This window comes from Pan paniscus, chromosome 11, assembly GCF_029289425.2.
Source record: "Pan paniscus chromosome 11, NHGRI_mPanPan1-v2.0_pri, whole genome shotgun sequence".
Taxonomy (NCBI): domain Eukaryota; kingdom Metazoa; phylum Chordata; class Mammalia; order Primates; family Hominidae; genus Pan; species Pan paniscus.
This window is the reverse complement of record NC_073260.2, coordinates 25,375,670-25,399,021: the sequence shown is the minus strand read 5'-3', so window position 1 is coordinate 25,399,021 and position 23,352 is coordinate 25,375,670. Positions and strand designations below refer to the sequence as shown.

Genomic DNA, 23,352 nt, shown 5'->3' with positions numbered 1-23,352 from the left:
GATATAACTTTGACACTCAAGAAATAAGCTTCACTTATTCAGAAAATTGTCTTCTGTGAAACATCCCTAACCTATGTTATAATAAAGGCCAGATGAATGAGTCATTCTTCAGTTCTGAATATTCAGTGAAGCAGGAAAACCATCGACAGTTACAGTGATGTTGATGGATTGATCACAGAAAAGTCTTGCCTGGATCAGAGGCTACAGGTGCCTCCAGCGCCATGCTGACATTGACCTTTCCTGGGCTTGGTCCTTGGTTCACTTGGTAAACAGCCTCTTGGTGACCATCACCCATGTGCCAGCCACTGCTCTGAGTATCATGAACCAAGGAGACAAAATCTTGTCTTCTAGCTCATGTTCTAGCTGAGGAAACAGACAGTAAAGTGGACAGAGAGGTAACAGAGTACACCGAGTGGGTAAATACTGGGGAACCATAAATGAGTTTCAGCCAAGGAGTGACATGACCTTGGCTGCTCTGTCCAATGTGGATTCCAGGGCAGTATATAGGGGAAAGGGAGATTGGCTGTGAGATGTTTACAAGACAGGAGAAAGGGGGGGGTGGCTTGAACTGAAGTGGTGGTTGTGGTATGGTAAGGAATGGTTGGATTCTGGACATACTTTGAAGGTGGATCTGGCTGGATTTGCTGGTATATTCATAGTCGGGAGTGACAGAACAGGAAGAGTCAAGGATAGTTCTAGAGTCTGGGCAGCAGGAGCTGGAAGGTTGGAATTACTGTTAGCTGAAGTGGAGATGATGGCGGTTATTTGATTGTGTTGTCTTAGATGGCAGGTTTTAGCCGGAAGAGTGCTGGGCTAGGAGGCAGAATTGTTTTCCTATCTTGGGAGAAGAGATGTAGCAGCAGGGTTTTGGACTTGTTAAATACGAGGTGCCTGTTAGGTATCCAGATGGAGGTTTCAAGCAGTTGGGGGTTTATGCAGGTCTGGAGTTCGGTGGGGGGCCAGTCCAAGCTGGAGATACAATTTGGGATTCAACACCATGTAGTTAATATTTAGAACTAATGAGTCTACCTGTATAGTCCCAGCTACTTGGAAGGCTGAGGTGGGAAGACCGCTTGAGCCCAGGAGTTCAAGACCAGCCTGGGCAACATAGAAAGACTCTCTTTAAAAAATGAAAATTAAAAAAGATAAATAAGAAATAAAAGTACAAGTCTCCATGAGATCACTTAGGAAATGAGTGTGGATAAAAATACAATAGGTTCTAGAACTGATCCTTGGGGCATATCAAGTTGTAAGAGCTGGAGTGATGAAGAGGATTCAGCACAAGAGATAAGAATGTCCAGAAGGCCGGAGATCCACCAGGGGAGCACAGAGCAAAGTGAGCAACCAGCTGGATGGAGGAGAGGCAGGCCATGTTAGAGGCTGCTGCTAGAGGCAGAGTCCGACGGGGACTGAGAAGGGACCACTGGATTGAATAGAGTGGCAGCCACTGGAGACCTTGAAAAGAGAAGCTGTGGTGGAGTAGTGGAGGCAACAGCCCATTGGACTTAACAGGTATTACCAAGGAGCCGGCCTGCCAATATCAGCAAATAGATAAGAATCACTTGCACTCATATAGTCAGTGGGTGGGAAGTGGGTAGAGTTGGAGGACTTGGTCAGTGGGCAGAGTCCTGTCTGGATGTGTGTTAATGCATTTAACATCCCATGCATGCATGCATTCATGGAGAGTGTATTTAAGCTCAGCTGGAGAGCAGTTCACCTTCATTCCTAAGGAGTGGAGTTTTATTCTAGGGGGAGTTAACCAAGTCATTATTTACACACTGTAATTAGAGGCTTTTTTCTCCACCCTTAACATTGTTAAAGGTGGGTGAGGTGTGAGAGTAAATGGCACCCTTTGGAGGAAGAGCAGGGGTCCTCAGGCTGAGTCTTGGGACATAGATGTACGCCTTGCTCCCCCTCTGTGTAAGGAGACACACATGTCTTGCTGGGTAAAGGTCTGGCCTGTGTAAGGGCCTTAGATGTCTCTGATCCCTGCTCACTCATTGTGCACATTGGAAAACTGAGTCTTGGGGTAGGCAGCCAGCCCAGGGAATCAACAGCAGAAATAGGACTGAAGGCCAGGGTGCTGAGCATTGCTCACGTCTACTATGACTTGGTAGAACTCTTAAGCATCAGCATTATTGGCAGAATGATGTGGAAACTGTGCCCAGAAACAAAGCCGCCATACTCCCAGGCACCTAGCATCAGGGCGGACTCTCCTCTGACATGCCTGAAATGGCATCTCTTTGGGCCTCAGATCTACCGGTAAGTTACTTGGTTGCATTGTCTTAGGCTGCAAGCTTTAGTGACAACAGTACCAGAACAGGAGCCAAAAAGTTTTCAGACTAAGCTCATCACTAAAAATTGTGTGACCTTGGCCATGCCTTTCCTTCACCTGTGTGCACTGAGTTCTTTCTGTGAGGCAGGCATTGTGCTAGGGCTGGGGATATAGACATGAATAAAACAGACCCGGGCCCCGTTCTGTGCCTTGGTTTCCCCATCTGGCCACAGGGCTCTTGTCAATGCCAAGCATGATGAGGTGGGCCTGAGCTCTTTGAAGAACTGTCAGGTGAGACCCAGAGAGAGAGAGAGAGACATTTGTTTGTTTCTGAAACCTCCCCGGGCAGAGTCTGCAGGCACGTTGGCCTGGCCAGACACAGTAGCAGGATTGAGCAGGAACAAAGCAGAAGAAAACCAAAGGTAGTGGAAGATAGTAATTTACAAACTTCACTGCTTTGGAGCTGTTTCTTCAAATTTCATGTTACACCATGTATTGGTTGCCTATGGCTGCTTTTGCTCCTGTTGCTTCACTACAATAGAAGTTTATACACTCCTTGGGGTCAGAAGTCTGAAATGAAGGTGTTGGAAGAGTCAGATTCCCTCTGAAAGCCCCAGGGGAAATCTGATCTTTGTCACTGCCTGCTTCTGGTGGCCAACGGCATTCCTCGACTTGTGGCCACATCATTGCAGCTCTACCTCTCGGGGCGCATTGCCTTCTCTCCTCTGTAACTTCTCTTCTGTCTGTCTTAAATCTCCCTTTGTCTTATGAGGACACTTACTGCATTTAGGGGCTACTCAGATAATCCAAGGATGAGCCTAATCTCAAGATCCTTCACTTAATTACATCTGCAAAGACCCTTTTTCCAAATAAGGTCATATGCACAGAATCAGGAGATTAGGATGTGGACGTATCTTTTAGGGGGCTACCGCTCACCCCACCACAGAGAGAAAGAGGCCTAAATCTGTATACATCAGGCAAAAAGCAAAGCTGTGTGTATTGAAGATGGGGAGTTTTAGAGCCTTGCTCAACACTACCATCCCCATTCCAGCCTCATGGGTGCATATAAGAGCCATTGCTATGGAACCCCTAGACCTTCAAGGAACATACTTTGAGAATCATTGCCTTAGAGAAAGGCCAGCTGTCTTAGGGAACTTCTTGGGCAGGGATCCCCTTGGTCTGGCTTCTCTCCTGGTCAGCTTGCACAATTAATAACCAGTGACCACAGATAGCAGGTACTTACTGAAAAATATCCTTTTAATGCTTGACTTTGGATTTTATGTTGAAGTGTGACTCGGGTTAAATATAAAATTCATAGCATATCTTGAGCAACTATTTTGTAGTTATCTATATATAAATCTATTTTACAGCGACACAAATAGAATAGATTATGGAGTGTCAGCATGTAGATAGATTCTGAGTGCTTTTTCACTAATATACCTAATGATTCGTGCTGAGAATATCCAAGGGCTCCACTGTACATTTAAATGGATATAATTAAAATAATGAGCTCTATTTTAAAAAATGATATATGAAAAAAAAATTTTAAAGAAGTTAGAAGGAGCTGCGCCACTAACTCAAAGTGATATAAGTACTTCGGTGATTCCATTGTTATTAGGACACCTAATTAAATGCAAAGCATTTGAGAAAAGCAACATTTGGGTTTGTAAATCTAAAGCCTAGAAGTCGGGGGCAGGGGGAAGAGAAGGAAGTTGCCCATGCCTTTGTCGCGGCAAGGACTCGGGGGCATCACGTTTAAGGGAGTGGATGGTTATGTGCTGTTGTGCCTGTGGGTGATAGAGGGCGGCTCACTGGTCCCCATCTTCTGTGAACTCAGTCAGGAATCTGGCTGGTCACGCAGCTGCAGCTGTATTTGCCAGTGTGAACTCTGATTTGTTTGGGGTGGGAGATGTGGGTACAAGAACTAGGGAGAGGCTGCCTTTTCATGGGAAAAAGACATTCCCCTGTGCCTGACTCTCAGCTCCAGGTGTTAAGGGCACTCCAGGTGACCTGAGACTCTGGTGGTTCAGTGGAAAGAACAAAGGATGGGGAGTCTGGAGATGCGAGTTCTAGTTTTGACTCTGCTACACGTCCTGTGCCTTTGGATAGGGCCTCTCCTGTGATGCATTCATGCCTGGCCCTGTTGCAAATGGGTGACCATCCATTCTAGAAACCCATCTCAAGGATATACTCTGCTGTTCCAGTGGGCCTCAGGGAGTCTTAGGAGGCATATGTCCCAGTGCCTGCTTACTAGAAGGCAGGTATCCTTTTGGTCATTCAGCAAATATCATATTTATGGAGCACCTAATATAGGCCTACTGGATGCTGGGTATAAGAGGCGCACAACACTCCCGAGGGCCCCACCTACTCTTAGGACAAGTGCAGTTTGGTGAGCCAGTGTACAAAGCATTTTCAGGTAACAGGGCTGCAAAGGAAATAAAACAAGGCAATGAACTAGAAGCTACACTGGAATTTCGGGAAGGGGACGAGAGAGTCAAGATGAGTTCATTAGGACACAATGGGAGGATGGCTGTCAGAGTCACCTGTGCAAGGAAGACGTGGCATTCAGAGAGGGAGTCTGACTCTGCCTCAAGCAAGCCAGGAAGGCTTCCCAGAGGTGAGGATGTCATCATGAACCAATGTCGTCATCATCATGGCAGCTGCCATTCATGGAAATCCACTCTGTGCCCACCCCCGCAGCTAGCAAGAGTCATGGTCCTTCTTTAACAGAGAAGGAAACAGAGGCTCAGAGAAGGGAGTCTCTTGCCCAGGGCTGCAGGGTGTGGGGGTGGGCAGATGAGAGTTCCCCAGCCTGCCTGGCTCCTACAGCTCCTCCCTTCCCCTACCAGGATGCCATGATGGTGGTGAGGACTTGAGAGCAGGAAGGGACACTGTATCTTTTCAGGTGGCATGGTCAGGTGCTCTTGAGGCCTCGGGCTGAGTTTCAGAACACTGGCTGTGAAGAAAGCCGGGGTAAGGGAGTTCTGGGCCGGGGGCCCCATCTGTTTCCTCTCCTTCCATCTCTTTGCCCACTGAGCCTCAGGGCCCTGACCATTAGCACCCATGAGGTCTTAGCTAGGAAATGGGAATGTCAGCTGCTTTCTTTACCCCCCGGCTTGAATGTGAATACGCATCATTCACTATCAGCTTCATCAGCATGACCACCTCTGCAGCACTAGACAAAGTCCTTACTCCCTCACCGCCTGTATCCCATTACTGAACAGTGGTAGAGCTGGCATTCAAACCCTCCTTGGTCTAACTCCACAGCCCATGCGCTAAACGCCTATGCCACATAAACTTGAATCCTCTGCACTTGCCCCTCCCCTGCCCGCCATAAAAAAGACAAAGGTAGGTAACAATGAAACATCTCCACTGGTAGCTTACTGTTCTAGGTCCTATGTAGACATTACTTTGTTTTGCCTCACAGCACTGTGGGGTAGGTACCGTGTTTGTCCCCATTGTATGGATGTGAAGACTGAGGCTTGGAGGAGTCAAGTCACTTATGTAGGAACCTGCAACTGGCAGTTTTGAGATTTGACCCTAGGATGATCCAACTTCCAAGTCTGGTGCTTGGCCCATTTCACTCCCGCCAGGCCATCAGCCAGTCTGCTCCAGTGCTTCTCGTGACGGGGAGCTTACCACCTCCAGGGGATCCCCTTTTCTTATCGGCCAGCAGCAGGAATCACCTCCCTCTCTAAAGCCACAGCTGTCCTCTTGTGACTTGCTGGACCTGCCAGTTCTAGTTATGTCTTAGGCCTCACATATGTCTTGAGACTTCTTTGCCCTGTGGTGTCCTGCAGCTAGGCGGGCCCATGCTCCCCTCTGGGGGGCCAGGGGGACTCATGCTCATGATATTATCCCCCACAAAGGTGGCAGCAGCCCGGAAAGCCAGGGAACCTACTGTCCTCCTGCTCACCCATGAGCATCTTGGTTTTGGCTCTGTCCTGGATGCTGAAGGTCAAAGGTGGGTGATGTGGGGCAGCCTTGGCTGTGGGTGAGGAGGCTTCCCTCTGCGAGTTTGTCTCCCAGTCCAGGCTGCCTGCATCAGGTCCCCGTCCCACCTCGTACCACCCACATGACTTTGGGTACGTTATTTCACCTCTCAGTGCCACAGTTCCTAGACTGTAAAGTGGAGCTAATACCAAGATTTCGTTCCTAGAGTCATTGCTAAGGATGAAAGGAATTAGTATGTTAGAACACTGCCGGGCACATAGGAGGCTCTGTTTAAGTGTTTCTTAAGTAAATTAAGGAAATGAATTCTGAGGCGATTGAATCATGCAGTTTTACACTTTCTTACCGTGGAGAAGGGCAAAAGCTCAGACAGTGTCTGGTGGCCCTGATGGGACAGACACATGAGGAGGAGGCGCCCCTGGGTGCCAAAGAAGCTCTAACAGTGTGTCATTATTAACAATGGTCGTGGTGACCGTGTCTTGAGAGCAGTTCCAGGCCAGGCGCTGTGCTGAGTACTTTCCACGTGTTCGTTTATTAAAATCTGCATGACAACCCCGTTAACTCCATTTTGCAGACGGCGAAACCAAGGCTCAGAGGTTAGGTGGCTGGCTTGAGGCCCACAGCGAGGAAGTGGTTGGCGTGATAGCCCTTGCTCCTGACTGGTTTTCCCAGCATGCCCTTGCACTCGTGTTCCGTCCATCTGAGTCCTGGCCTCCTGTATGAGTCATCTTGGGCTGCTGTTAACAGAATGCTGTGGGATGCCATGCCTAATGCCATAGGCTTAATTAAACAACAGAAATGTATTTTCTCACAGTTCTGGAGGCTGGAGGTTGTGATTAGGTTGCCAGCACGGTTGGGTTCTGGTGAGGGCTGCCTCCTGGCTGTAGAGGGTCGCCCTGTCACTGTGTCCTCACGTGGGGGAGAGAGCAATCTCTTTCCCTTCTTACAAAGCCACCAATCCCCTCATGAAGGCCCCTCCAGTGTGACCTCATTTAACCACACTTAACCTCCCAAAGACCCTTTCTTCAGATCCAGTCACACTGGGGGTTAGGGCTTCACCATCTGAATTGGGGGCACATAGTTCAGTCCATAGCACCTCCCCATGGCCTTCCTCTGTCCTCTCCTCATTAGCTGGGGGCTCCCCTCTCTATCTTTGCTCAGTTTCCCAACCTTTCTCCACCTTGGATGAAAGCTGAAGCTGGGAAGGACAGCAGATGTGATTAAACCCATGCTCCTGTGATAAACAGGGCTGTTGAAACCCAAAGAAGAGAAAAGTCTTGCCCAAGGCCACACAGCAAGCCCATTGTAGATCGAGGACTGGAGCCTGGGTCCCTGAGTCCCAGTCCAGTGGCCCTGCTGTGCTGCAGTTGGAATGCTGGCATTCTCTGTTTTGAGTCTGGGCCTTGAAATTCACAGACCATGCTCTCCTCTGGCACAGTGGAGAGGCTAGCATGGCCAGGGCAATGTCTCTGGGCCTGGAACATGACTCGATTTCCCAGTATGTGCACGCTTCAGCTTCCCCACCTCACAGACAGCAGTCATGGGGATGCTTCCCGTGTCAGAAGGATGTGGGGCCCTTAGGATGATAACATGGACAGCTGTGTTGAAAGGAGGATGCTTCAGGAGTGGATGGCAGGGACCTGGCTTCCTGCCTTGGCCTGTCCCCGATTTTATATCTGGCCTGAGCAAGTCACAGCTCTGCTTTAGTCCTTAGTGTCCCCCTCATGAAGGACGTTGAGTGACCCACGCCCTGCCCTCTTCAGAACTGACATCATTACCTCGAGGATGTTTTCCGATGTTTAAAGAGCCCCCTCCATGCCACAGTGTTGGCTCCATGACATCTCAACCTAGTGAGTCTTTTTGAATTGGAGTTTCCCGTTTGTAAAGCAGGAGCGGAGAAGAGCCTGGACAAGATCCCAAGCCTTCTTGCCTAGGAACGAAGGGAACAGCACTGGATATTGCGTACATCAAAGCACTGAAACCCTTACCGCCCAAAGCGTAGTTTGAGGTCCAGCAGCCCTGGCCCCACCTGAGAGAGCTTGTCAGAAATGCAGAATCTCTGAGTGAGGCATGGTGGCATGGTGCCTGGAGTCCCAACCACTCGGGAGGCCGAGGTGGGAGGGTCGCTTGAGCCCAGGAGTTTGTTTGTGTTCTGCCTGCGCAACATAGTGAGACCCATCTCTAAAAAGGAAAAGAAATGCAGAATCTCGGGCCCTACCCCAGAACAGCTGAGCCAGAATCTGCATTTTTTTCAAGATCCCCAGCTGATCTGTATGCACCCTGAGGTCTAAGTACTGATTTCAGCCAGCTGGAGGTGCCCTTTTAGGTCACTTGTAACTCCAATTATGATAAGTGCAAACAAATGTGGCAAGTGAGGCAACTGGGCACATCTAGACCTCTTGAGACCTCAGCTTCCCCAACTGTAAAATGGGTGGAGTTGGAGGCTTTCTTGCTCAATGGTTTTCAAACTGCGTTCCTTGAAGCCTCAGGGTTCCCTGGAGGAGCCTCAGAGGTAGCCATGGGGGTTGTGTTGGAGGCTAAGGGGGCCGGGGGCCCTAGCATTCACTATGCACACAGCCTGGCATGTCCCTGTGGTGCCATGGGCTGGTGGGCTCCTGTGTCGATCTGGAGGAAGAAGGTATTGAATGGAGTTTCTTCTTTCCCAGGGAGCGCTTGAAGCGCAGCCAGAAGAGCACCAAGGTGGAGGGCCCAGAGCCAGTGCCAGCCGAGGCCTCGCTGAGTGCCGAGCAAGGAACGATGACGGAGGTGAAGGTGAAGACGGAGCTGCCCGATGACTACATCCAGGAGGTGATCTGGCAGGGCGAGGCCAAGGAGGAGAAGAAGGCGGTCAGCAAGGATGGGACCAGCGACGTGCCTGCCGAGATCTGCGTGGTGATTGGCGGCGTCCGCAACCAGCAGACCCTTGGTGAGTGCCCAGCGTCTGTGGTCAGGGTGGAGACCAGGGTGGGAACATGGAGTCAGAGTCCTGGGGAAAAGCGGCCTGGCACCTCTGCCACCTTCCTGGCTGAGAGAACCTTTGCTGGCTTCCCTCTGCATTCAGGGAGAGATCTCAGCTTCTTAGACTTGCCTTTGCTTGTGCAGTTTCCGGCTGGAGAGCGCTTCTGTTTCTGCTGGGCAGCAGAACCCTATCCATCCATCAATACCCTGTTTAAGTCAAATGCCTGGAACCTTCCGGGGGCCCAGTGAATCCCTTTGTCTGTCTCAGGGCTCCCATACCCCTGGAGGGTCTCCCACAGCCCTTACTGCTCGGTGTCCTAAATGCCTCTCTGCTTTTCTCCCTCCTGGAGGGAGGGAGATCCCAGTGCCGGTGCTGCTCAGAGCAGTACCCCATCAGGATTGGATCAGTGACAGATGGCACTTCCCCTGCCTCTTCTGGCCTGGGCCAGGCCCAGAGGAGCTCTGTGGAAACTCACATATTAGCAACAATTTCTCTCCCTCCGGTCTCCAGCATGCGCCAGGGATACCCCTCAGGGGCCCCCTGCGCTGCTGCCAGGTTCACAGACTCAAATGCCCATGAGGCCCAACAAATATGTTTATTTAGCATAAATAGAGATGAGCCAACAGGACAGGTGGTGGGGACCGTGTCCAGTTAGAGAAGGCACGCCGCGTGTGTGGAGGGCGGCTGCTGCTCAGCTGCTGCGCTGACGGTTGCTGGGTGGGGATACGGCTCGGTGTTGCCACATCTCTGGACAAATCACACGCCAGAAATGAACATTTTGATGGGAATTCTTTTGGCTTTAAATGTTGGCAACCAATTGACCTTTTGAAATCTGCCAAACAAAACATGTCTGTGGGTCAGAGTCCCTGTGGGCACAAGTTTGCAACCCCTGGTCTGTGACATAAAGTCCTCATTCCTGGCGTGGAGGCCTTGCCTGGTCTGGCTCCAGATTTCTGCTTCCCTCCACTCCCTACTCCATGTTTCCAAGGCTCAGTGTGTTCTTAGAAGTGCTGCTGCTGTCCCAGCCTCTGCTGCCTTCCTGGTCCAGCTCTGGCTCACCTCCTACTGACTTCCAAGCACCTCCATCTTCCTGGCGCACATCCTGTATGCGGCACCACGGCCTTGTTTCTGCAAGTTTAGACTCAAGTCCTGGTGTTTTTTCTTCCCAGTTGTTGAGAATCATCCTTAAACTCCCTTTGCCAGCTGTTCCCTGCTGGTTGTGGCCATCTCAGCCCCACCTGGGTCATGGCAGCATCCTGCTAACAGCCATGCTTTTGCAGCTTGCCTGCCCTCTGCCCTGGCTGCCAGGAGGCCTTGGCCAAAACAGAACACCGACCATGTTGCTCCCCTGCTTATACCCTGGGACTCCCTACTGTCTCTAGAGTCGAGGCCAGAGCATTAAGAGCCTCCATAACCTGAACCTTCTAGCCCCATTTCTTGCTTCTGGTCTTCCCAGACCTTTCACTCCAGTGTAGTCTGCTCTTCGTGTACTTTGTGTATGCTGTTGCCTCTCCCAGGAATGCCTTCCCCCATTTCCACTTGCCCAAATCCAACCTATCCTTCAAGGCCAACTCCAGTGCCACCTCCTCCCAGAAGACTTCCTTGATCTCTTCTGGTGAGAGTGGGCTGTTTCTACCCTGCTCCTCAGTTGGTGCACTTTCTACTTTCTTTTTAGATTAGAGGGGCCCTGTCTGTGCCTGCCTCTTCCATGAAAGTGGAAACCCCTAGAGATTGGGGCTCCAGGGCCTGCCTGATTTATGTCTCCATGTTCCCTGCTTCCACTCTGTAATACCAAACAAAGTATTGGTTTCTGGGAGTGGTGATGTTGACACTGGTGCTGCAGCTGTCAAGGTGGGGCCAGGTTATGCTGCAGTAACAAAAGATCCTGAAAGGTACAAGATATCTTAGTAGCTCAAAACCACAGCAGTTTATTTCTTGTTCACACTACACGTCCATTGTGGGTCAAGAGGGAGCTCTGCTCCCCTCTGGTCCCAGACTAAAAGCTGTCATGTAGAATGCTGCCAGCCAAGTGACAGAGGGAAAGCATGCTGTGGAGAGACTTACGCTGGCAATTAACTGCTGCAGCCAGAGAGAGAGGTGTTAATTCCACTCACAGTCATTGGTCGGAACTAGTCACATGGCCCCACCCAACCTCAAAGAGGCTGGGAAATGCCGTCCTCCCATGTGACAGAATACGGGTGAACCAGGAATGTTTGGGGAGGCGCAGGAGTGACTTAGGCCAGTGTGGAATGAGACAGTGAGTCCGTTCAGGGGCCTGCGCTGACGTTCCTCCATCAGTATTCACTCCCTGAGGCCAGGGACTGTGTTAATCACTGGTGGATTTGTTAGTTAATGGAGAAGACCTGCCCTTGCTCTCTTTGGTATCTGTGTGTGTTAAGACTCATTAGACCCAGTAGCTGTTTCTGCCCTTCACCAGGAGATGCCCGGGAAAGGATGGTTGAATCTGAATCCTGGGATAGAGCCAGCGGTCTGGATTCAGTGGGGAAAGCCTTGGGCAGCTAGGCCAGGGAAATGCTGGGAATCTTCCTTAGGCCAGCTGCCTGCACAGTGAGAGCCCCAGGACCCGTGAGCCTCATGCCAGCCACCGATGCTGATTCCAGCTGAGCTGCTGCTCAGCAGCAGGGTCCTTGGCCTCGCTGTACCTTAGTGTCCTCCTGTGTTAAATGAGGCATGGTCCCCGTCCCGGCCACCTCATGAGCGTGGCCATCCAAGGCGGCAGTGGAAGGAAACAGTGTTGCCTGAGGAGAATGAGCTGGGATCCTTGGACTGGGAGTGAATCCAGGCTCCATGACTTAACTGGTGTGCTACCTCAGGCCCTGTCTGTCTCAGTTCTTACAATTACGAAATCATCAGGCTATCTGAATATTCAATGACATAATGTATGTGAAGGGCCCAACATTGTGCTTAGTAAACAAGTAGCTAGTATTCTCAGTACTACTAATATTAACAGTATAAAATGCCTCTTCAAGAGGAAAGGATAGTCATTGTTTCTGCTTTTTCCCATCTAAGAAGTAAGCCATTTTGATATATTGAAACGATGGGATGGGAAAGAAAGTCGGTGCAGGATAAGGTATTAGAAGACAGGGATTCCAAGTGGGCTTCAGTTTTCTCCCCTGGGAACTGGACTGGGAAACCTGTCTGGACCTTGGTGTTCCTTCTAGTACTGCTTCCCTCCAATTCAGGGACTTTGAGGATCTTGTAATCTGCTTTGGGCAGACCCCTGTGAAAAAGATGTAGAAGCCCCAGTGACAAGGGACGTGTGGAGCTGCCATGGTGTAGTCCTACAGAAGCAGGGCCAGAGTGCTCCCTGCTGTCACAGCAGCTCATCTTGCATGCTGGAAGTCAGGCTTTTCTGCCTAGGCATGGGGGTTTTCTTCCAAGGGTCAGGCTCAGAGGAAGCTGGCTTGGCCTCATCACCAGGAAAGAAAGGCATTTAAAAACAAAATCAGTGTTAGAGTTGAACCTTTTGAACTCCTCTCATCTCAAGATGGCAAGTAGATTTTGTGGGTTAAGTCCAAGCGTTGCTACTGGCTGTAAGGAGTTCTCTGTTGAGGATTCTAAAGGGTGGCATGATTGATTGTTGATGTCTGCCCTGGATGTAGAAGTGGGCAGTGGAGCTATGCATGCGTCAATTTGGTACCCATGACCTCCTTATTTTATAGAGGGGCAGACAAGGCCTGAGGAAAGGATGAGAGTTGCCCAGGGTCACCCAGCAAGTTGGTGACATTTTCTTTCGTGTTATGAAGGGCCTACCACAACACCTACCTCCCACCTGCTTCTGAAAGTGTATGAAGGAGGGAAAGCTCTCCCAGGGACCTGGCTGGGGTGGGATGCTGGTTAGAGCTTGCTTTTAAGTGAGCTCCTGCTGCAGTGTGCATTCGTTGTCCTGGTCACCGGGCATGGGGGAGTTAACGTGTTCCTGGGGCACTTGGTGGGGAGTGCTGGGTGCTGTGGTGCCGAGGGCCTCCTGAGTACTTCGCTAACCCAGCCTCGCTCCGGGCTCAGAGACGGGCTCTGTTGCTGAGTAGAAGAGTGTTCCTGTTCAGTCACCCAGTGCTGCGCCATGAGGGAGCCTCCCCGAGTCCACACTGGCCCTTTAATAGCCATCAGACAAACAATGTTCCCAGTGACACAAACATCATCCAAGGCACTTCCCGTGGGGGAGCCCGGGTCATGGACACACAGATGGCATTTGGCAGCTTCTCCTGTTGGAGTCAGGAGGGGCATCAGTGCCCAGGAGGCTGGCTGCCAAGTTCGCAATGGTTGCTGCTGCTTCCCTGCTGCCCAGAGAATTCCCTGTGCTGAGAAGGGTGTGTCTCACTCCGAGAAAGAAAGTCACTGCCATTGGAGCTGGTGCAGGGTTTGGGGGCAAGACCAAGAGCTTCCTTTTATAGTAAGAAGAGCAGAGATGATAGATACTAAACTTAATAACTTTGTTGGATAAAAGCAGAAATGAAAGAAAGGAAGTTAACAGACGCCTGCACCCACCTGACAGGCTGCAGGAACAGCTGTGTACAGCAGCCCCAAGAAGGAAGGGCAGACCACACTTGAGGTTTCAGGGGCTCCTCTAGGAGGAGGAGTAAACACAAGGCACTACCATTGCTCCTGCCGTGCCAAGGGCCTCCTGAGTACTTCGCTCACCCAGCCTCGCTCCGGGTTCATGGCAGTCCCATGTTCATGGCAGACACTGCGAATTGATTACTGTACATTGTCCAATGATGCACCTCAGAATCCTTCTCAACACAGTATGCCAAGAGGTCTCTGCCAGTCAGCTAGAATTGAAAAATTAGAAGTGGAAACCTACTTGCCATTCTTCTTGATGAAGATAAGGCAAGTTGGGTTTACAACAGTGAGAGCATCCAGCCCTTAGACTATTTCCTGGCTCTGAGAGATAAGGATGCCCGCATCCCATTATGGTGGTCCAGGTGTACTGTTAAGCAGTGGGTACTCATTCCTGTGCTGTGAAACCACTGGTCCTTAATCCTGAGGTGTTTACTAATGAGGGAGTCCAGGGAGAGCAGTAGGGGCCCAGAGACCCGAGACTTAACTGAGTTTCCTCAGTAGCAGTGCAGGAGACCGTGGAGGGAATGAGTGGCCCAGACTTGACCCCTCTTCAGATGAGGGACAGGGACCAACTGGGTTATTCCCCGATAGCGGAGACCTGAAGAGGGGGATGATGGAATCTAAATATTCACAACTTACAGCATTTTGCAAGGTGCGCATGGAGCAGACACATTCCAGGGTGTCCTAGCCAATACGGAGAAGTCTCCAGGAGGGGATTTCAACTCAGTAAAAGGAAGGACTTCGTGTGATCATGGGAACTGTTCGGTAACTGGACATAAGCCTGTGAGGGAGTGAGTTCCCCGTCCTGACATAGGTGATCAGGGAGGGTCACTGGACAAAGTGCAGGAGCGGGAGTCAAGGATGAGATAGATGGGAGACTGGATTCTGCAAGGATGTTTCTAGGCAGCAAGCTTTCAGGACCGAGGTCCAGAGGTGTTCTCACACACATAGGGCAGCCCAGAGAGCCAGGAAAAGAGGAGGAAGGAGCTCCAACCAGGAGGCAGCAGCCAGGCTATGGCGCTGGAAGGAGCAGCAGAAGAGCTTGACAGTCATTCAGACACAGCCACGTGGGTTTCAGCCTGTGACAGACCCAGGCAGCGTAGGTGCCAGGTCCTGCTTCATCGTGCCAGCTGATAGTTAGTTTCCTGTTTCAATAGGTTGTTGGCAGGGCCTCACACAAGAGCCTGCCAGAACCAACACTCAGCTCTTTGCTGCAGCCACTCGGAAAGGAGGAGTTCTGGCCACCCTCCCAGGCGCGTCCTGTCTCTGCTACTGACGCTTCCTCTTGGGGTCTGAAGGGTTAGAGGGTCCCTGTTAGAAAGGGCCCTTGGGCTGTAAGTCAAGAGCCCAGGGTTTACCCTACTGTGGGGACTTGAATAAGCCCCTTAACTTCTCTAAGCCACCGTGTCTTGAATGGTCAGTAGGTAGAATAAAAGTCTGCCCCTCTTTCCAGTAGAATTGTTGGGGGCAGAGTGACGTAATAGGTATGGAAGTGTTTTTAACAGGGGACAAAAAACGTAAAACCAGTACCACTGCTATTAGCTGAAACCTCAGGACATTGATGCCTCTGGGGTTACCTCTAGAGTGACAGGAACCTAAAAGGCCAAGGTTTTCAAACATTTGTTTTTGCTCAATACCTCCTGAAAGAATTTTGAAAACTGTATATTCTTTTTCACATGTTTGAGTTGACGTCTAACATTTTTATCCAAAGTTTAAATCATTGCAAAGGATATAATTTCCAGGATATTGTGTAAAAAAAAAAAAAGGTGGCATTTTGGAAATAAAACTGTGAACCAATTTTCAAAATGTATCCAAGGGAATCCAAACACTACCACTATTTGATATCCACCATCATCACTTCAAAAACATATGAACAAGCCTATCTTTAACAGTCAGAAATTTTACATCTTTCCTTTTTCTCCTTGAGCTCATATTTCCAGTCCACTGCCCCCACAGGGTTTTATCCTAATGTAAAATATATTTTTTATGCTTGAAAGTCTTTTATTGATCACTGTTTCACACTCATCACCATAACAAGATGTACATAAATTGAAATTGAAATTTCTAAAAAAAAAAAAAAATTTCCTGGGATCATAAAGCTCTACATTCTCCAACATTTTTTTTTCCAGATTGAGTTGTTATTAGCATACAATTCATCAAAAACAAATTTAGGTAAATAGTAAATGTAAAAGTAAAAGATTATTGAAAATGCATCTCTTAATGAAATGGATAGGGCTTCATTTCTTTCTCAATTGGCTCATGTATCTCTGAATTAATATTTCTTATTGCTAGAAGGAGACAAGATTCGACATTAATTTAATTCCTATCTTTTGGTTTTTGTAGGTCTAAGTGCTTAGAAAGCTCAGTCACATATGTAAGTAGCTGGCAGTGGATAGAGTTTTGTTTTAGCAGTGTCACTCAATTCTTTGAATTCCTTCCAAGTTGTATGCCAGAAATCACACGGGGGTCTATCATCAGATGATATTTTTAATGGTCTCTTCACTGACAACTCCATTATATCCTCCTCTAATTTTGTTGAGAGCAGAGAGTTGGAAGTCACCCGATTCAAAAAAGGAATTGTTCCTGGTCATTAGATCCACTCACTTTCTGAGCCCGACGCCAGTATTGTAGGGTCACCTCTTTGCTTGGAGCCCCAGGGTTTTCATCTCTTGGGGCAGGCACCGTGGTAGGATTAGGGGTGGGTGAAAGGATCGTCTTTTGTTTGTAACGTGGCACAAGGGTGAAGGTGAGAGTGGGAAGAACCAGCGAGTGGGGCCTCCCACCTGCCAGATTCTCTGGCACATTGATTTTAGGAAAGAACACATTTAGAAGCTGATGATTCTCTTAAGGCTGCGTGGACCTACTTACCCCTTGGGCAGCCACCACACACCCCCAGGAGATTTGTGCTTCACTCAGAAGACCCTGCTCCAGAGGACATTTGGTTTGAGGCCAAGCCCCAGAGCCTCAGGAAACCCACTTGTCCATGACTTCCCTGTTCAGATCCCCTGTCATTCGGCAAGCCCTGGACCCAGCTCCTGTTGCATGTTTGAACAGAGAGGGCTGGACACACTCCTGAACATTTGTTCTCTGAACAGTGGCTCCTGAGACGCTCTGAGCTAAATATGGGACTGTCCATTGTAAGGAACCAGCCTTCTGTCCCTACCCTTGCGTTTTTCTTCTCTCATTCACCAGCTTTGGATTTCTATCTTGTCACATTTTGTGTATTGTGAAAGGTGCCTGAGCTTCTCTAGACCTGGCTGGGTGCAAAGGGTTGCTACCCCACATTCTTTCTCAGAAGCCTGCATCCTCTCCTAGGCATCTTCCCAGCGTCCCCCTCTGTGACCTCAGGAACTAGACCCCCTGTCCTCGCCTGGTCTGTCTGATGCTCTGGGAGGGAGCTAAGCCAGGTGTTTAGGGAAAGTGCCCAGTGGGAGCTGTGAACTCGGATTAGTTGGGATGGCGACTGTTGCATCACTTGTGATAGCAGGAATGGGAAGAGGAAAAGTCCGCTCCTGCCTCCTGTGTGCTGGCGAGCCCTGCCAGCCATCCCTGGTAGCAGTCCCAGGGCTCTCAATAGGGGACTCAGGGGAGTCCTGTGGCAGCACCAGACATAGTGGGGGGCTCTGCTGCCCTGTAGCATTTAAGGAAAGTGCCATGACTGAAAGGAACACACAGCTTGCCTGGCATCCAGCAGGTGACCTGGGGTGGTGGCAGTAGCATGGCTCTGGATCCCCAAGGCCTACTTTGAGCCCAGTTCCTTGCCAGCCACTAGCCAAGCTGATGCTCATCCTTGCGATGGATGTTGAGTTGCCAGCCTCATGAGGACTTCTGGGAAGATGGTGGACGGAAATGAGACCTGGTAAAGGTTCTCTCTCTCTCTCTCTTTTTTTCTTCTTCTTCTTCCTCTTCTTTCTTCTTCTTCTTTTTTCTTCTTTCTTTCTTTTTTTTGAGATAGGGTCTTACTCTGTTGCCCAGGCTGGAGTGCAGTGGCATAATCACAGCTCACTGCAGCCTCGACCTCCAGGGCTCAAGTGTTCCTCTCACCTCAGCCTCCCAAGTAGCTGGGACTACAGGTGTGCTCCACCATGCCCAGCTAATTTTTGTGTTTTCTGTAGAGATGGGGGTCTTGCTGTGTTGCCCAGGCTGGTCTTGAACTCATGAACTCAAGTGATCTGCCTACCTTGGCCTCCCAAAATGCTGAGATTCACCGCGCACAGCCCACAAGCACCATTTCTTCCTGGTGCTTTCCAAGAAGCTAGTTGTGTGGCTTGGGAGCAAATCAAATCTGACCGACCTCTGGCGCTATTCCTTGCCCCTCTGGTCCTCACTTTCCTCATCTGAAAAATGGGGATAATAATCACCTTTACCTGCTGGAATTGTGAGGATGAACTGAGCTGGTGTGAGAAGCCCCTGAGCCAGGACCCCAAGCCCACTAACTGGCTGCATGAACTGGGCGAAATGCTGCACACAGCTGCCCTAGCCTCTGCTTCCTTACCCATGCAGTGGGGCAGAGGTCAGTCTGCATGGAAACATTGCAGATGAAGTGAGCCCAGACAGGTGGTGATGGTGATAGCCATGGTTCATAGAGGAAGAAAGTGGCTGGGATGAACAGAAAAGGGAGCGTGCTGGGCAGGGAGTCAGGCGTCGGGGCTGAGGACTGTCTGAGCTGAGTCCCCAAGAAGGCTCTCCTTGCGCCACTGCATCAGTCTGGGTCTGTGGTGGCCACAGGCCAGGGGGATGCATGGACACTGCACCCGTGGGGCACATCTCCTTGGAGGGTGATTTTGCTGGGGGGTTTTGGGTAGAAATTGTGTGTTCTAACCATATGATGAATCAGAATATAGAGAAAACACAAAACTGAATTCAGGGAGCTGTTGACCCATGGCTGCTGTATTCTGCCATGTGCCAGCCTCCCTGGGGAACATGTGGATGCCCCTTGGCCAGCACAAGGTTTTTAACGAAGAGGTAGGCAGTGTGATCTTGTCCACGCTTCTCAAAGTGCAGCCAACTTCGCCCCTTCCCTAACCTTCCAGGCATTCTCCAACTTTAAGGGCTCTTTCTGATTTCTTACGTAATTCAGATGGAAAAGCGCCCGAAGGCAGCCCCCACGGTGGATCTGTGCGAAGCCGGTATTCAGGGACCTGGATTTTTGACCAAGCATTGAGATATGCATCTGGTACGTGATGGCCAAGGGGTAGTGCCTGATCCGGGGCCAGTATGGGTGGGGGCACAGCTGGACACAGCCATCAGTTACAGACCTGAGTAAGCAGGCCCCTGCTAGCATCTCAGGGTCAAGAGGGGCCACCTTCTTCATCCCCTGTCCTGGCTACATGTGAGCAAATCTGACTGGGACCCTGGAAGTACTGGACTACTGGAGGGACGATAGAGCATGTGGAAATCTGGACGCCTAGAATGTCCAGAGCATTTTGGCAGCACTTGCTATGGGCCGCAACTCTGAAACAGGCCAAGGGGACAAAAGGGTTCCAAGCCAAATGTGTTTGGGAGACCCTGGGTTAAACAGTAGCTGACCTCTCTCCCTGCAGGACTTCGCAGGGCCTGCGGCTGCTCCTGTGCAGTGGCCTCCCCAGGACAGGCCACGCCACGAGGTCTCCCTCATGCACTCTTGGCCATGGTCCTCTTTTTGCTGGGGTGCATTCAGGAAGTTGGGTTCCAAAGAATAAACTTCGGAAAATGCTGCTAGTAACAGCAGCTGACCTGTATCGTGTGCCTGCTGTGGACCAGGCCCTGTGCTAAGGAGCTACCATGTTATCCCTCACAACCCGTCCCCCTGAGGGGTGTACAGTGTTACAGGGAGGAAACCTGAGGTGTGGGTGGTTCCATGACTTGTGCAGGGCTCCCTCTGCTGGGATGTGGTGAGCCAGGGTTTGCACCCAGGTTTGCTGGCATCACTGCACTGAGGGCTGCCCCTCTAGTGAACTCTCCTCATGCCCCACCTCTCACCTCTCTGGCCCCATCACAAAGGGGAACCTGAAGCCCAGAGTCGGGCTGAGCAAGGCGCAGGTGGGGGCCCTGGGCTTTAGGCTGTGCGAGGGGCAGGCGGGGCCCTGGGTTTTAGGCTGATCGAGGGGCAGGCGGGGCCCTGGGTTTTAGGCTTAGCTAGGGGCAGGCGGGGCCCTGGGTTTTAGGCTGAGCGAGGGGCAGGCGGGGCCCTGGGCTTTAGGCTGAGCGAGGGGCAGGCGGGGCCCTGGGCTTTAGGCTGAGCGAGGTGCAGGCGGGGCCGTGGGTTTTACGCTGCATGAGGGGCAGGCTCAGGGTCCCTCCTACCAGCACACAGTGCTCAGTTCAGAGACTCCGTGTGCCAGACAGGCTGCCTCACTCTGCATTGGGGGTCAGGAGCCAGCCGAGGAGAGGCTGAGGAGCCATCATGCCCCCCATGACTCCTTCTGTGGGGTGACACCTGCAGGCAAGGCTGCATGTGCCCTCAGCTCTCCCACAGCTTGGGGTGAACTCCATACTGCCTGCCAGTCAGGCCTTGACTTGGCTGTAAACAGTATCTACTCCACTGACTTGGGCCCCCCACTGCAGTTGGGCCAGGGTCCTGCCTCTGTGCCCCCAGGCCCTGCACTTGCTGCCCTAACGCCATCATCCTGCGTTGTCCCTGTGCCAGCTGGCCTGTCTGCTTCCTATTAGATGGAGGACAGGGAGTACACCTTGCTCATTGCTGGGGCCTCAGTGCCTGGCACATGGCAGGCACTCGTAAATTCTTCACTGGTTGAAGGGGAATTGGCAGAAACTGCTGAAGAGTGGGTGGAGGCAGCAGGAAGAGAGTTGGAGGCATTATTACTCAGTGACAGATGAGTACAACAGCAAGACACCATGGATTTATGGAGCCCTCGCTGTGTGCCAATCACAGGGCTAAATACAAAGAAATATGCAATCTCATCTTTGTCCTCCACGTGATTGTATTTTTCCCTGTGTGACAAGGGTAATACACATACAAACCACTAAATAACAGACTCCTAAATCCCACGCTGGTGTTAGGATGACAGCGGCCCTTGGAGTGACCCACAGTAGTACCAGTGGCACCGGCTCCTGTTCCTCAGTACCTGTGGTGTGCCAGCCGACTCACGCGATGAACCTCGTTGATACGGACCTCAGTCATGAATTGTAGGAATCAGAGTCTGGTTTTGCAGGTGGGGAAACAGAGGCTCGGACAAGTGAAAGGTTGTGTCCGAGATCAAAAAAAGGATGTGTCCGAGATCAAACAGATAAGACAAACTTGTCCAGCCCACGGCCCATGACTGCATGTGGACCAGGATGGCTTTGAATGCGGCCCAACACAAAGTCATAAATTTTCTTAAAACATTGTAAGTCTTTTTGTGATTTTTTTTTTTTTTTTAGCTCATTAGCCATCGTTAGTGTTAGTGTATTTTATGTGTGGCCCAAGACAATTCTTCTTCCAGTGTGACCCAGGGAAACCAAAAGGTTGGACCCCCCTGAGCTAAGGGATAGCAGAGCTGAACTAGGCTTCAGACTCCATATCCAGTGCTCTTCCAGCTTCACTTCATGCCTCAGGTACACACTCAGGAAACGGGCCTCTGCTTCCAGGCAAGACAAAGGGAGTAGGAGTTAATGATCTTCACCTGCACGGAGGGGCTGGTCTTGTGCTGGGAACACTCTTCATGCAAACTCAGTCTTCACACCAACACACTTGAGTCATCCGCATTTTTCCCAGGAGGAAATTGAGGCCCAGCCAGTAAATGACAGAGTTAAGACTCTTATCCCAGGTCTGCCTCTCCCATCCCCAGATGCTGGGCACCAGAATTCCCTGGGGACCTTGGAATAGGCTGGTCTCCACCCCAGCCACTCTAGATCGCTAAGTCTGGAGTGGGCCGGGGCCTCTGCATTTGTCCACGCTCCCTGGCTATTCTGTTAGGAAGAGCAAGGCCTGGGCCCAGGTGGCATCAGGCCTTCACGAGGGCTGATTTAGGTGGGGAGCAGGCAGGGTTTCTGCCCCTGGGGTCCCCGCCAGGCTGGATCTGAGGGGCTCTTCTTGGCTTCCTACCATGGGCCTTTGCTCTGACCTCTACATGGGCAGGCTCAACTTTTAACCTCTCTGCAGTGCTCACTAGGAGCTTGGCCATTTCAGTCTCCCTGCTCCTGGGAGAAGGGCCTGGCAAGGGGCTGGGGGGGCCAGGCATTTACACCATGCCGGTCTCTGTGTGTCTGAGGGAACAAGACAACTCCTCAGCAGGTGTGGGGGGCGGTCCTCTCCTTGCTGAGCCTGTCTAGAGTAGGGCTGGGCACTTCCTACAGGGAGTATATGGCCACCCCTACGAGGTAGGTGCATGTGGTCCCCTTCTGCAGATCGGCAGACTGAGGCTTCATGCATCTAAGGAAATGACCAAGGTCATGCTGCTGGTAAGTGACAGAACAGGGACAGGGACCCAGGTGTGTCTGATTCAGTCTGTCTGTCTTAATCTCTGTCCCATTCCGGCAAGGAAAAGGGGTTGCTAGAAATTATTGTAATGCATTGAAGTAATGATTTCCTTATGTGGATGCAATTTATTCCTTTCAGAGCACTTTTACATTCATTTCCTTTTTCCCCTCAAGGTGTAGGGCTGAGAATTAGCTGAAGAAGTTACCTTCTCCATCTTACAGATTTGGAAACTGAGGCCCAGAGATGGGGGGGTGCCTTGCCCAAGGTCACCCAGAGAGTGGAGGGCAAACCTGGATCTAGACCCAGGCTTCGTGACTTCTAGCTCGGTGCTGCCTCCTTGCCAGGGACCATCTCTGCCCCGGGACAGAGAGTTAGCCACACTTGTAGGCATCGCCTGTGGGTCCTGGGACCTTGTGGTCACAGAGGTTGGGTGACCAGTCCTTTCCTCTTCTGTTTTCCAGGGTCTTATGAATGCGGAATCTGTGGCAAGAAGTACAAGTATTACAACTGCTTCCAGACCCACGTGCGGGCGCACCGAGGTGAGAGGAGTGTCCCTGGGGCAGAGCCCAGGGGCCGCACCTCCCACTGTCTGCCTGTTTCCCACTTGGGCCCCTCGTGGGTGACCCCAGAGGCCCTGACAGCTCCAGCCTTTCCCATTCTCCTCCCACTTTCATCAGTAGGACAGGGTGCCAGGCAGGAGAAGGGAGGCCTCCTGATGCGGGACAGCTCGGGTGTGGGAGGGGGACTCCGCAGGACACACCAGACCTGCGCCCAAGGGCACCCCCTGCTCCCCACTGGCCTCACGCCTCCCAGGACATCTCATCACTGCTCAGTGTCAGCGGCCCCCACAGGGCACTTGCTGGGGTCAGTGTGTGTGTTCCTCATGACAAGCTTGGGAGTTGCAGGCAGGAGGGATGGCGTCTGTTCCTCCCGGAGCCTGGCAGACAGGGAGGAGAGGCTGGCATCAGGGGCCCGGTGCGGGACTGTGAGCTCTTCCCCTGTGGCTTCCATGTTCTCTTTTGCACTTGGCACTGGCCCTATCATTGGCCCAGTAGCCCCACCCGCATCCCTCCCTCTCTCTCTTTGCAGACACTGAAGCCACCTCAGGGGAGGGAGCCTCCCAAAGCAGTGAGTACTTTTTCCTCCTCGTGGGCTGCTGAGGGGCGAGGGCTTGGGGTGGGA

The 23,352-nt window shown here is 51.2% G+C and overlaps 1 protein-coding gene across 33 annotated transcripts in view; it reads left to right on the top strand.

The window, feature by feature from the left end:
* The window catches only part of ZNF618 (zinc finger protein 618), a 180,543-nt gene that overhangs the window by 102,870 nt on the left and 54,321 nt on the right, over positions 1–23,352 (top strand). For 17 of the 33 annotated variants that reach the window (XM_057298670.2, XM_057298662.2, XM_057298656.2 and 14 more), the window contains 4 exons: positions 8,893–9,152; positions 18,850–18,945; positions 22,632–22,709; positions 23,260–23,298. In XM_057298670.2, coding sequence (XP_057154653.1) covers positions 8,893–9,152; positions 18,850–18,945; positions 22,632–22,709; positions 23,260–23,298 — 473 coding nt within the window. The remainder of the gene's footprint in view (positions 1–8,892; positions 9,153–18,849; positions 18,946–22,631; positions 22,710–23,259; positions 23,299–23,352) is intronic. The other 16 variants (XM_055117734.2, XM_055117732.2, XM_055117733.2 and 13 more) reach the window with 1 other exon arrangement.